This window comes from Nelusetta ayraudi, unplaced genomic scaffold (assembly GCF_046127955.1).
Source record: "Nelusetta ayraudi isolate G7.1 ecotype Tasmania unplaced genomic scaffold, CSIRO-AGI_Nayr_v1 ptg000089l, whole genome shotgun sequence".
Lineage (NCBI taxonomy): Eukaryota > Metazoa > Chordata > Actinopteri > Tetraodontiformes > Monacanthidae > Nelusetta > Nelusetta ayraudi.
Genome location: NW_027466139.1, coordinates 1,516,536 through 1,529,758, shown reverse-complemented (window position 1 = coordinate 1,529,758; position 13,223 = coordinate 1,516,536). Strand labels below are relative to the sequence as shown.

The 13,223-nt window shown below is 44.4% G+C and overlaps 2 protein-coding genes across 2 annotated transcripts; both read right to left on the bottom strand.

Annotated features, from left to right (window-relative positions):
- Positions 1 to 308: 308 nt before the first annotated feature.
- LOC142901596 (myelin and lymphocyte protein-like) lies at positions 309 to 4,893 on the bottom strand. The gene is made up of 4 exons (XM_076046166.1): positions 4,550 to 4,893; positions 1,304 to 1,471; positions 1,080 to 1,205; positions 309 to 821 (listed from the first exon to the last, which is right to left on the bottom strand). The coding sequence occupies exons 1-4, from the start codon at positions 4,631 to 4,633 to the stop codon at positions 747 to 749; spliced, it is 453 nt and encodes a 150-aa protein (XP_075902281.1). The 5' UTR covers positions 4,634 to 4,893; the 3' UTR covers positions 309 to 746.
- A 361-nt stretch (positions 4,894 to 5,254) lies between these two features.
- LOC142901595 (myelin and lymphocyte protein-like) lies at positions 5,255 to 9,940 on the bottom strand. The gene is made up of 5 exons (XM_076046165.1): positions 9,807 to 9,940; positions 7,557 to 7,721; positions 7,241 to 7,411; positions 5,803 to 7,110; positions 5,255 to 5,401 (listed from the first exon to the last, which is right to left on the bottom strand). Exons 1-4 carry the CDS (start codon positions 9,891 to 9,893, stop codon positions 7,027 to 7,029), a joined length of 507 nt encoding a protein of 168 aa, XP_075902280.1. The 5' UTR covers positions 9,894 to 9,940; the 3' UTR covers positions 5,255 to 5,401; positions 5,803 to 7,026.
- Between the last annotated feature and the right edge of the window lie 3,283 nt (positions 9,941 to 13,223).

Below are 13,223 nucleotides of genomic sequence, written 5' to 3'. Positions count from 1 at the left end.
TTCTTCCGCCTTCAGGAAGTAAACTTGCGGCGCCACACCAGGCCTGGCATAGGTACTACATCATTTTGGGTCGTTTACAGTGTTCCTGTGTAAACGGGAACTTTTTTGAAGACAACTTCATTTTCGAAAGTGTGTGGGTGGTTCACACACCTGTTAGCTCAGAGGGTTTGAACTGGAGAGGTTGAATGAGAAGGTTGATCATGTGCCATGTACACAGCTGTGTTTCATGCTAGCGTCCTGCAATAAAACCTGCTTTCACTGCACTGAAACTCGGCAGGAAGTGGCAGAAATGAAACACAAAATCATACTTGTGTTTATATTCTCTTTTAATGTTGATTATAAAAAAAAACAACAAAAACAACAAAAAATGTCAGCCAGAGACCTCATGCCATTAAAATAAAAAAAACAGGATTCTGTAGAGTAGGAACACAGAACATTGTTGTTGCCTGTCGTGCCCAGTGTCGCCGCCACGCTAAGCTAAACCTGCTGCTTCTTGGAGCTCCTAAAGATGAACTTAAAGGACCAGTGTGTAACATTGAAATGATCTACTGGAATAATTTGGAAGTGAATATAGATTTTATTTCTTACTCATGTAAAATCCTTATTTTCTGTCTTACCCTGAAATTATTTTTGGTACTCGTGCTAGAGCATAACTAGAGGCTAACACTTTTTTTTTTTTTCTTCAGTACTCATTATTTGATCCCTTCTTCTCCTTATTTTTGCTTGGTGCACATGAGCGCTGCTCCTCAGAAATGTTTCCACCGGATGGCGGAGAGGATGGTGTGGATGAAGTAGAGGACAGTGGCGACGTGGGCAAACACCTGACAGAGATGCAAAAAAAAAAAAAAAACATTCTTTAATCAGAAGGATATTAAGATGTAATTTACTTTGATTCTGCAAAAAATATGAGGACCTGTGTGCATTTGTCGTATATTTTGGTGCATTTTCGGTAATTCAGGAATATATTTATGGTAAGTTGGAAAAACAAAACAAACTTTAGCACTACTTTCATTGTACATAACCACAATTTTAGGTTTTGTTGGTGATTTTTTTTTTTTTAACCTGAAACGAGTTCTTACCGTAGCAGAAACGTAGGTCTTGTAGATTTGGGATGTTGGGCTGAAGCTGATAATGATGGTGATGTAAGACAATATCACAGCTGCACTGAGGTAGAAGAACGCTGCCAGCCCATGATAAGCAAAATCCTGGGCACACACACACACACACACATACATGCAGATCAGGAAACATATCAAAACTCTGGTGTGTGGTGACTCGACTGCGTCCTCCTGTGAGCTCTCACCGCGGCAGCCCAGCTGGACCTGTCCCTGTGACAGCCGAACCCAAAGATGATCATCCACACCAGGGTCATGACGAAGCAGAAGAGGGAGACGAACATCACCCAGGCCATTGGGTTATTTGGAAGAATGTATTGGGAAGCCACCAGGACCCACACCAGGCCACCAAACACCTGCAGGGGGCAGAGTGGAAGGAGTCATTTGTCACGCGGAGGAAACACCGTCATAGAAATACAAAACTAAAGTGTATGTAAATCTAGTCACCCATTAATTTTCATTCTTTCATTAAAAAAAAAAAACTCTTTAGATCTCCAGAGAACAGCGTACTTAGCCCTGTGTTTACAGCCTCCTGCCAAAACCCCAGGTTTTTAGTTTTTAGTCTTTTTTTTTTTTTTTTTTTTTGTACTTGTTTAGAACCCGATTCTGCTCCTCGGGTTCCTCTGCAAAATCTGACAGTTTGGCCTAATATGGCACGATTAATATACTCTTGAAACGCGTCTCAATCCAGAACTCAGGCTCGGAGTGTGTGCTCCACATCCACTCGATGTGGACCAGCTCCCTGAAGCCATGAAATCCGAGCAGCGGCTGACAGTTGTGGTGATGTTCCTGCTTTCTGCACCTCAGGTCACGTTTTCCTGCCAAATAATGACCCATTACTTCCTCTCGGGCTGCATTTTTCCTGCTTTGATAGACACACACAACACACAACACACATATATACTACCAGTCTAAAGTTTGGACACACCTTCTCATGCATTGCTTTTTATCTGTCCAACTTTCTACACTGCAGATTGTGATCTGAGGACGTCAATATATATATATGTGCAGGATACATTTGATTATGCAGCAAAGAAAAACAAATTTGTACGTAGTTTTGATTGTCAATAATCATGAGAATGAAAGAAAAGACTTAGGGTGAGTCCGAACTGTTGACTGCTGGTGTATGTGGCGCAGCAGAATAGTGTGCCATCTTATTTTGCTGCACACGTTTCATCCACTACCACTATTTCGACTGGCGCTCCCTGTGGTTGGCTGCCTCTGTCATTGATTAAACATCGTCTTAACGCCTGTTTACAAAACCGCTGATCAGCCTCTGCCAAAAATAATTGTAAACAAAGTTTGGCCAACATGATTTGAACAACAACAACAACAACAACAACAACAACAACAACAACAACAACAACAACCACTACAACCTGTTGAAAGTGTGGATCTAAAGAGGCTTCAAAAGGCGTCTCAGAGCTGGTGAGGTGTCGTGCTTGCTTTACAAAGTGGTGAACCTCGCCCAGCAGTGTTTTGTGAAAGTCTGAAGCTGGGTAATCACAGCGGGTCATGAGAGTGGAATCAACTCGCCGCTTCACCTGTGGAGAGTTCTGCAAAAGCACAGCCTCTTGTACAGGTGGTGTTTGCCCACTGCCCCTCCCCGTCTCCCTCCTCCAAACTCATAACTCATGTGGACAATTCAGTGCAAACGCAATAAAAAATTCGGTGAGTGAAAAGCAAACATGCTGTTTGAACTTTATAAAGAACACGTTGAAACAGTTCTGACGTCCATGTCATTGTTACGTACGTATCATTGTGAAGCTAGAACTTATGAGTCAACGCATGCCTTTTTCAAAATGCATATACATTCCCCATGGAAATTCAGATTGTAGTCATCAGGAACTGAGAAGACTTTTAAAGAAGGAGTGGCATCAAACTCTTCGTATATATATTTCTTTTCACTAATGTATAATAAGCGCAGTAGTCCAATCTTGTATCAATAAATGATTGACAACCAAAATCATATCGAAAACCGATAAAAACATAAATCATTAAAAGCAGATAACATATCGCCGGCCGCGCCCTTTTTACTTTTACAGGAAATGACATGACATGTGTTGGAAGTTCCTCCTCAGCCACAAGCCTTGCCTAATATTACAACCCAGTTTTAGTATTGATGGAAACCTAGTTTCTGTTTTAAGTTTGTTTAACGCACCCAAAGCCTAGTAAAGCAACTTTTATTGCACCGGCGAGCGATGACATTCTTCAGGGAAACACCCTTCTGTCTGTTCTTGCGAGGTAACCATTGACACTATAAAGCCGTCCCCGCCCTGAACACCAGTAGCCGTAGAGGACGAACCCCACCGACGAATCGCTGTGTCCCAACATTTATGACAAGTATGAATTTGCACAGAGTCCTGATGAGTCATAACCTGTTGCAACTGTCCTCCTCAAAAAGCCAGGCAGCTCCGAGTCAACTCATTCTCTGCCATTGAGAGCCTTGAACTCTGACCAACATCACTGTTGACGTTGGAAACACTCCAATAAAACGTTTAATTGCGTATAATGAAACTTCCTTTGTTGGCTTAAAGCTGCGCAATCACCAGGCAGCACAAGAAGACAAAAGACAAAAGACAAAAGTCAAGCCACTGCTTAGATCATCCAGTCACACAGCGTCAAATAAATACACACAAAGAAATGTTCAGTTTTTCCCAGAGGAGAGGATTATGTTGATTTACATTGCGAAATATTCAGTGGATAAAAGCTAAGTCCACCTGACAGATTAAGGTGAGAAGTCCGAGTGGCAGGAGGGCAAGTTTGAATCTGAATTTTGGCTTCAATTGACCAAATATTTTCACCAAAATTGCCGATAACCAATTTTGAAGTTTGATCATTTCCACAAAGAACTACAAAAGCCACACACTGGACCACATATGCAACATTTTCTTTTGCCACTTTGTCTTTGGCCTTGTAGGTTTTGAAAGTCACGTGCAGGGAGGAAACCGGATTTTCCGTGTCGCAGGGCAGGGCAACTCTCGCCCGGATCAATATTAGCTCAAAGAAAACTCAGCAAAAACAAATGCCAACATCGCTCATAACAAAAAACCATGACACCTCAAAGCAGTTCCCCCCTCCCTCTCCCCCTTTGTCCAGTGTTGGCTGCATTCTTCCATCTCGCACACGTACAATATGAGTGAAACGTGACACGTGAGAAGATGCAAGTGCTCCTGTTTCATCTTCTCCCCTTTCACTATAAAACGCTCATTTTTGCCTCGCGCCTTTGTCGTTGCGTGTGTTGAAAAATCACACCTCTTTTCCAGCGACCTTGAAATGAGTTCAATTTAAATGATAAAACTCACTTTTTAAATTAAAAAAAAAAAAGGCCTAAAGTCGTAGCAAAAGAAAGAAAGAAACGGTAACTTTCTGTTCCCCTGCTGATGCACCTCAAGGTCGGCTGCTTGGCCCTCTGCACGTGTCCCACCACTCACCAGCTCTGGCAGGTAAAGTATATCCGGCGCCGTGGTGCAGATCCCAAAGCCGCTGGGCATCGACGAAGTTGTAGTTGCAGCCATCTCTGCCAATTGCCTGGTTCTGCTCTGCTCACTCTGCTCACTCTGCTCGCGCTGCTCTGGAGTGTCAGCGCAGCAGCAGGTGTCAGTGACTTTTATATGGAGCCTAGATAGCAGAAAAACCCGTTCCGCTATTGTGGGCGAGAGATGCGCCGCCCTTCGTCATGCAGCAAACAGGGCCACCCTGGATTACTTAACTTGGGCCTTTGGCTCCAGTCTGACCCAACCCAAAGAGGAATTTAGTGCCTCTCGCTCCGGTCAGTATGTGCATTGCTGCTGCGGCTGACTAACTTTTGCTGTTTGAACGCTGTGATCTTTACATTTAGCCTGCAGCCCTGTATTTGTCCTGTGTACAGGGGCTATAAAGAGAGTTGATTTTCAAAATAAAGAAGTGTGTGATTGACTTGAACGATAACATAACAGATAGCGCATAACCTTTGTGCTGTTACCAGTAAAATGTGCTGTGACTATTCAGGAGTGATGTACGGTTTATGAGGAGAGGAGAAAATTCCCTCTGCTCTCAGAGTTTCTGTCATGGCTTTGTGGGTGCGATGGAAAACTGGGGTGGAAAACAGGGCTTCGCTTGTCCAATAGTGTAGAAATGTTGAAAAAGAAGGAAAGCAAAAGTGTGCAATTGTTTTGTATATTGTTTATTATTTTATATTTATACAGTTTGAATTATAAAAAAAAACAACAACACAAAAACATAATTTTGTGTAATTTGAATTGTTCTTATTTCTTCTCTGTGATGAGCTCTCCAGCATCTCTCCACTAGAGGGTGTAGTATCTGAACTTATGTATATGGCCTGATGTGAACTCAGCAGTGACCCTGCTGCTCTTCTTCCCTAAGGGCGTCTCAGTATCCATATATGGCCTTGTTGTTGCTCACTGCCATCAAATTATAACCAGATGGCCATTGGGGGTGCAACTAGGGAATGTACATTCTCCCCCACTCCTAGTATCTTCCTCCCTGGTTGCTGGGGGTATAAGAGGTGATGTGAACAAAGGATCATTGGAGTTGCTCACATCTGGCCAAGAGACATCCCCAGGCTTCCATGGTGCCTGTTTGATTTCTCACTTCTTTGCAATAAACCAGTTTTTATACAACTAAGTCTGTGTCAGCGAAGACTCCTTCAACATCTACACCACTCGAAGCCACCTGAAGAATTCACCACAAGGGCAATCAAATGTGTTGGCATCACTTGACAGCAAGACTCAACACGTGCGAGGAGCTTCATGAGTTTCGCACTTGGAAAAAAAAAAGAATGATATTGAAGTCAATTATATGTTTGTACTTTGGATATGATGATGTTTGATGTGTTTTCATTCGTTCTTTTAGATTCAGATCTTTGTTTTTACAGTTTCAAATCTTACTTTTTTACAGTTTCAGATCTTTTTTTGATCTTTTTGAACTTACTTTTTCAGTTCAGTTTTTTTTCTCCTCAGCAGATACAAACTCCTGGCAGAACGTTGAACGTTAATATGTGACTTTTTGCTGCAATGTTGGTTGGAAACACAGTTTAATGCAATCATGGCCTGAGGGAATGAAGGATTGTGCAAGAGAACACAGAGACAAGCATCGCGAACGTGGCTGCCTTGTTGAAGTTCCACACGACTGACCTGTAATGAGCAGCTTTGGTATTGTAATGCCGGCGTCAGTAGACTGCATCTCTGGGACAACCTGGTAATAACTTTATTTCACATCATAGATTCACAAAATGGCTGTCAAGTACAAGATTGTCTATAGTTTCTAGTCTCTAGTTGTCTTTATATGTGCATAACAACAAATTCAGTGAAAAAAAATCTGGTATATAAAATCACATCTTAAAAAAAACAAAACAAAAGCAAAACAAAGACGGAAAAATTGCAAATTTCAAAATTATTTTTGAAACTTAATGAATTTAGATTGTATCAGCGAAAATTTTAGTTATTTTCTTTAAATATGGAGCCAATTGGTTCAATGCAGTTAAAAGGTTACACAGCTGAAATTTACTTAGATGTGCTTGACTCCTAGCACAGTTCATTGCTAGCTAGGTTTTTGTTATTCATTTCATCATTTTACTCAAAAAAAAAAAGTTCTTAAGGCGTTTTCTGTTAAAATGATCCTAAAATCACCGTCATTATGTGGTTACATGTCTAAATGTTCAATCATATCTGTGCTCTAATTACGTCTTGTACATTTAATTGCTCTCCTCATTTCATTTGTATTTGCTAAATCACATTCTGCACCTGTTCCGCCCCATCCAGTCCTTTCACAAACTCTCAGGACAAACAAAGGAAAAATACACTTGAAGAAAAATGAAAAATGGTCCACTGAACGAGTCGACTGTAGTTTGACTCTCATGTTGGTCTTGTTCATGTTTTTGCTTTTGTTTTCCCGTTGGATTGGCTGCCTCTCAGTTGACTTTGGACCTGGACCATCGGTAGGCAGAGAAGATGGCGTGCAGGAAGTAGAGAAGAGTGGCGGTGTAGGACATCACCTGGTGGAAACCACGGGCAGAACCACAGGACGTCACAAAACCTGGAGACCAAAATTCAACTCCAGCAGAACAGGTGTGTGTGTGTGTGTGTGTGTGTGTGTGTGTGTGCGTGTGTGTGTGTGTGACATACCACTGCAGCAATGTCCAGACGGTAGACTTTGAGGAGCTCAGAGTTGAGCAGCGTCACAACCAGGTTCCCTGATGCGACCGTCACCCCCCATCCTTTCAGAATGGTGATGTAGGCCAAAATCACAGACGCGCTGAGGTAGAAAACTACGGCCAAGAAGTGGTAGGCCACGTCCTGCAGGGGCGAAGGAAGACGAGGTGAGCAGCAGCAGCAGCAAAGTGTGAAATCAATCATGATGATTGCCTACGTTGGTTTTTTTTCACAGTTTCCTTTCAAAAAAGGGGGCGGGGGGGTCTGAACCAATCATCAGTAGTCCTACCAGGGCGGGCCAGACTTTGCTCCTGTTGCCGCCGCAGAGGAAGATGAAGAACCAGAGCGTGGTCCCCACGAAGCAGAAGACGGACACGAACATGACCCAGCCCAGCGGGTTGTCTGGGAAAATCAGCGTGGAGGCCACCAGGATCCACACCAGACCTCCGAATACCTGCAGGGCCACCAGGAGACCAGGCACAGTCACACGCAGCAGCAGCAGCAGCAGCAGCAGCAGCAGCACAGGTAACATTTGTCATCACCATTCCTTCCATTCATTCATTCAGCCATTGATTATCATATAATTACATGTCTAAATAACTCTGAATGTTTTTGTGAACAAAATACTGAGACACTTTGACCTGAAATACTTGCAATGATTCTAAAAACACTTTTCTCTCTTTTTTTTCTCAATCGGTTTCGCTCAACTCAACCCCCATCTGAGGCTTATGAGGCTCTTTTGACGTGAAATTTGTGCAGCGCCTCTTTCAATTGAGGACTGTGCAGAAGTTCTCCCTTCCCAGGAACACACGTGGACATCCTTGGTGTATTTTTGGCTCCACTTCTCTCTCCTCCTCCTCACCTGGAACCGCAAACCTCCAGCTGTTGTTCCCTCTGACCACAACCACCTCAGCAGTTCGGAGGAAGTCCTCACGATGCCCAGTGTGTTCTTCTCTTCCTTTTTGCTCACTTCCTGACTGCAGGCAGAATAATTAGTTGCGTTTCTCCAGCGAGAGACACCGCAGGCCCCCGGCTGTCACGCTCGTCAAAGCTCAAACATAAGAATTAAGATTATTTGCTGCGCAGCTCCTGCTCGTTTTCACGCTTCTCGGCGACGTCGTCCCGCGCCGCCTGTGGCAACCTCGCAACGCTGCAGCGTGTGCGCGCACCGCTGAAAGCCTGCAGCCTCCTGTGTGCCGTTTTGTTGTTGTTTCCTTGCTTCTCCTGCCGCTGAAGAGCCCAGAAATAGAGGAGCAGAGCTCAGATTCCGTGTTATCAATTCCATGCAAGTTCCATGCAAGAAGCGGCTCTGACGGGCAACACAGCCTGATACAAACACATACATTGGCTTCTGTTCACTGTTTCCGCAGCACATCGGCGGTTGGCAACAATTGTGCGGTAAACATCAAGCCAGGACAACACCTGCCTAAACACTCCATAGCCGTCAACCCACTGCAAACAACGACGGCGCCTGAGGCCCCTCAAGGCAGAGCCGAAGCAACTCAGACAGGACCGCTAAACTGTAACGCCACACAACATTCACGATAAACCCCACATTTCCATCATTTCAGTGTCGTTCCCAGTGATTCCCCCTCCTGATAGAGGATCAGAATTAACTTCCCACTGTCATGAGTCGACTGGGTGGTATCACGTGTCGGCCGGCGCCCAGCAACACGGGCCCCCTGGTTACCAACAAACAGCCAACAGCTCCTTAAATTCGCTCTCGAATTCACGCTGGCACTTTGACCCCTGTGCTTGTTTGAAGGTCAAACAATTCCACATTTACACGTATTGTCCCGGTATTTACCGTCCAGCCCATCGCCATGATTCTTCTGTCTGTGACGCCGTGAAGAGAGAAAACTGTCCCTGATTTGCGTTGAAAGCCTCGTTGAGACCTGAACTCATTTCTATTGGAAATAAATACTCTATCTATCTATCTATCATTGTTATTAACCACGGTCATTATTTACAGACTTTCATCATTTTTGATTGATTATGGCGCCATAAAAAGTCATTTTCCCATCATCTCTTAAAATGGATTCAGTCAACGTTGGGTGTTTGCCGGTCGTCGGTTCTTGCTGAAGGCTGCGTTTCTTCACCAACCTTAGCAACCGATGCTTCCCCACCAGGATCAAGAACTTTAGAAACTGTCACCTCAGATTCAAAACAGGTTTCCAATGTTTCAAGATTCAGTTCCTGCATTCGTGGAGGACTAGGCACAGCTGGCAGGGCTGCAAAGCCACACTTTGACCAATCGTCTAGTCTCATTTCTTTATTTTTTATTTCATTTTATTTTATTTTTTGGGGGGGGAGGGGCGTGGGGGGTTGTTGTCATACGATTTAAAAATACTCTGTCTGCCAAGTACAAGAACAAATAGAAAGCAGGAAAGGCAGAAAAAGAGACAAGTGAGAAACACGGGTTTGGTTCTGATCACTGATGGACATGAAGGGAATAAATCACATTCATCAAAACCAGAAAGGAAAAGCAGGAGCGCAGGGTTTTGCAAAAAGAGGCGAGAAAACGTAAAATCAAACTCACAAACTCTGGTATGAAGAAGAGCTCAGGGACGGTGGTGAAGATCCGGTGGCCTGTAGGAAGGATGTCGGCCGACGTTGTCGAAGCCATAGTCCCAAAACCCTGAGTGTGTGTGTGTGTGTGTGTGTGTGTGTGTGTGTGTGTGTTTGTCAGATTTCAGCCCCTCGACTGACGAGTGTTACCTTTAAAAGGTGCTTTTTAAAGGCCTTTCTCTCCACCTCATCCTCTCCCCCCTCCACTCCTCCTCCTCCTCCTCCTCCTCCCCCTCCTTCTCCTCGTCCTCTTCCTCCTCCTCCTCCTCCTCCAGCCAGTCCTCTGGCCTCAGCAACCTGTCTAGCAGGTGCTCTTCACCTCTGTTTGTACAGCAAGAAGATGCATCTGCATGTGTGTGTGTGTGTGTGTGTGTGTGTGTGTGTGTGCGTTCCCTTCTTTTTTAATCCACTTTCCTCTTGTTCTCACACATGCGCCCACGGTGTCTGTTGTCTACGGAGCCGCCGCCGCCTGCTTGTTGACATGCACACACTAAAAAGTGATTGTGCTGCGACTTTTGCTGTTTGCCATGCAGGCTCGGCAGAAGCAGTAAACACACCAGCGAGTCTGGCTGCTGACCCGGACCAGGTCTTTATTCATAGCTGGAATCCAAAACGTTTGGATGTTTGGAGCTCCGCAAAGAATCTCATTGTTCAGTCAGTCTAGTGGCACCGTAGCTGCGTTCCCGTGACCCCGAGAAATGCGCAAAACCCTTAATAAAAAGGTACACAATGTAAAGTTCCTTTTGTTCCCATAGCTTTTTATCTTTTTAACCCAAGTCCAAAAAATGGTGAAAATGACCCGTTTCCATGCATGAGGCGACGGGGCTCGGAAGCAGGACAGGGAGAAGTCACGGTGGGAAGCCAGCGGACCGAAAACCTTCATCGAGTGCCGTGAACGAGACAAACCAGTCACCGAAACATGACGACGTTGTCTTTGTGTAAATTTGTTTAACTTCATTTCGTGGCTGATTAGAGAAATGCAATATTTACACCCTTTAATCATCGTACACATGCAAAGAGCAGCAAGAGAGACGCTTGTTTTTCACCCAGCAAACTGGGCACATGTGAGGTGCGGGCGGAGAGTGAAAAGATGGAAACCAATCTCTTCAGGTTGGTGTGAAGTTCACATCTCAGATCAGTTCAGAAGCTCAGATGGCAGCGATGAATAGAATAGAATAGAATAGAATAGAATAGAATAGGTGTACTTTATTGTTCGCGAAATTAGGAATCTACGCTGTAGCAACACTAAAAACAACACAAAAAAATAAACTACACAGCAATTACTGTCATTCCAAGACACATTCAAGTCAATCGGGATACAACAGACAATAGAGCAGACGTGGGAAAGCCAGTTGGTTGTGCAGAGGCAGGAACAGGCAAAGTTTCATAAACCATTAGTGCAATTATTTGCCACTGAGTCCAGAATAAAGCTGAACTGGTGGCGAACCGACGCAAAAAAGGCTCCGCAGTTCGGAGCTCCGCAGGCTTTTAGTTTGGAGCAGGAGTCTGTTTGCTGAGCTGAAGCACTAAGGTGAAGTCCTGCTGCCATGAAGTGCATCCGTTGGCTTATTTTGTTGTTTGTCTGTCTTTTGTCTTTTGAAGGCAACGGGTGGGGGTGGGGGGGAGCGAGATCGGGAGGAACAAACAAGGAAGAAGGCGTGAGGGAGGTAGTTTGGACCGAAGCTGGAGAGCAGGCAGTGGGAGAGGCCAGGGAGCGGCCACGGTCTCCTCTTTATCACTCATTCCAGGAAACCCGTCGAGCTGAGAGAAACAGGCGAGGGGGAGAAATGACAACCGCAAATCAAAGCAAAGTATAAAGTTAGTCGATAATTAACATTTGTAAAAAGGAGACTCTGACTTGCTGTTGAAGACAGTTGGTGTAGTTTTTCCACCCATTGAAACAATAATGATGTTAAGCAAATGACACCATATCATCTCATCATTATGTTTGATATGAACTTGGATGGAAAGACACTATCTGTTCTTTCTTTGTACACCTTAAAGCAACATTGTTGCCATGACTCACTGACCTGTAACAGGCAGATTGAAACAGCACCCCCCAGCTGGCCAGGCATGGGACTATTTGATTCTGGCTGCCTGCCCAGCACCTTCTCATGAGGTCAGGCACTGGTTATACAGACCAGCAACAGACTGGTCTGATGTGCACTGTGTCAAATGCAGGCGTTACATTTTTTTTTTTAATGAGAATTGATTTTGAAATTTGCCATTTCAATGTCGAAACGCCGGAAGATTTTTTTTTTTTTTTTTTTCAGTCAGGAAAAGAGCTCAAGTTTAATTTCAGAACAAAAGCTCGTAGTTCATTGTGTGCAGGCCGGGTTCTGTTGTGTTACACGTCGTTCAGCTGCCAACGGTGTAATTTAAGCTGCGCATTATGAGTCGGCGTTTCCCCCGATTGAACTGTCAAACCCGGTGTGAGCAGGCGTCCGTCTCCAGGCTCGGGGATTAGAAGCTGACCCGAGGACACAGAGTGCGTTGTCTTAACGTCGCATCTTTGCTTTTTTATATCTGCCATAAAACATGTTGGCATATCCATCTGATCCTATCAAACAGTTTTTGAGAAGAACTTTGAATTGCTTGTGCACCGTTAACATTCAGGAAGATGATCTTGTGTGTAAATGACAAAAATCTAGCCAAGAACAATAATAATAATAGTAATAATAATAATAATAATAATAATAATAATAATAATAATGATAATAATAATGATAATAATAATGTCTTAAATTTTCTCTGACTGTACTGACCTCTTAAAATCTGCCATGTTTTGCTGTTCAGTGCACATGGGTACATTTATTTTAATGCGGCTCCCCTCAGACAGTGTGCACAACATGTCCTATAATAAAAACCAGGGTTGGTTTGTGATAAAATGCTTTGAATCGTACCAGCTGCCCCACCTGTCTTTCTGGAAATAGTCCCATAAACTGAGCATGCAGTGCAGTGAGTCATCCTGCCGGAGCAGCTTTCATGTGTCACGCCCTCACTCACCTTGACAATTTCTCCAGATACTGGAAGATGGGAGGGTGAATTAAAGCGTTAGCGTTAGTCAGCAGGGTTAGAGAGGATCACCAGGGCCTGGGGCCTTTCTGTGTGGAGTTTGCATGTTCTCCCTGTGTCTGCTGGGTTCTCTCCTGGTTCTCTCCTTGTCTGCTGGGTTCTCTCTTGGTTCTCCCCTTGTCTGCTGGGTTCTCTCCTGGTTCTCTCCTTGTCTGCTGGGTTCTCTCCTGGTTCTCTCCTGGTTCTCCCTGTGTCTGCTGGGTTCTCTCCTGGTTCTCCCCTTGTCTGCTGGGTTCTCTCCTGGTTCGCTCCATGTCTGCTGGGTTCTCTCCAGGTTCTCCCCTTGTCTGCTGGGTTCTCTCCAGGTTCTCTC

Bases quoted from the DNA above. Each gene is read 5' to 3' on its own strand.
- LOC142901596 (XM_076046166.1), bottom strand. From the start codon at position 4,633: ATGGCTGCAACTACAACTTCGTCGATGCCCAGCGGCTTTGGGATCTGC. The intron at 1,472-4,549 runs GTGAGTGGTGGG...TGCCCCCTGCAG, and splicing joins TACTTTACCTGCCAGAGCTG to GTGTTTGGTGGCCTGGTGTG. The intron at 1,206-1,303 runs GTGAGAGCTCAC...GTGTGTGCCCAG, and splicing joins GGTCCAGCTGGGCTGCCGCG to GATTTTGCTTATCATGGGCT.
- LOC142901595 (XM_076046165.1), bottom strand. From the start codon at position 9,893: ATGGCTTCGACAACGTCGGCCGACATCCTTCCTACAGGCCACCGGATC. The intron at 7,722-9,806 runs GTGAGTTTGATT...GTGGCCCTGCAG, and splicing joins TCTTCTTCATACCAGAGTTT to GTATTCGGAGGTCTGGTGTG. The intron at 7,111-7,240 runs GTATGTCACACA...GGTTTCCACCAG, and splicing joins GTCTGGACATTGCTGCAGTG to GTGATGTCCTACACCGCCAC.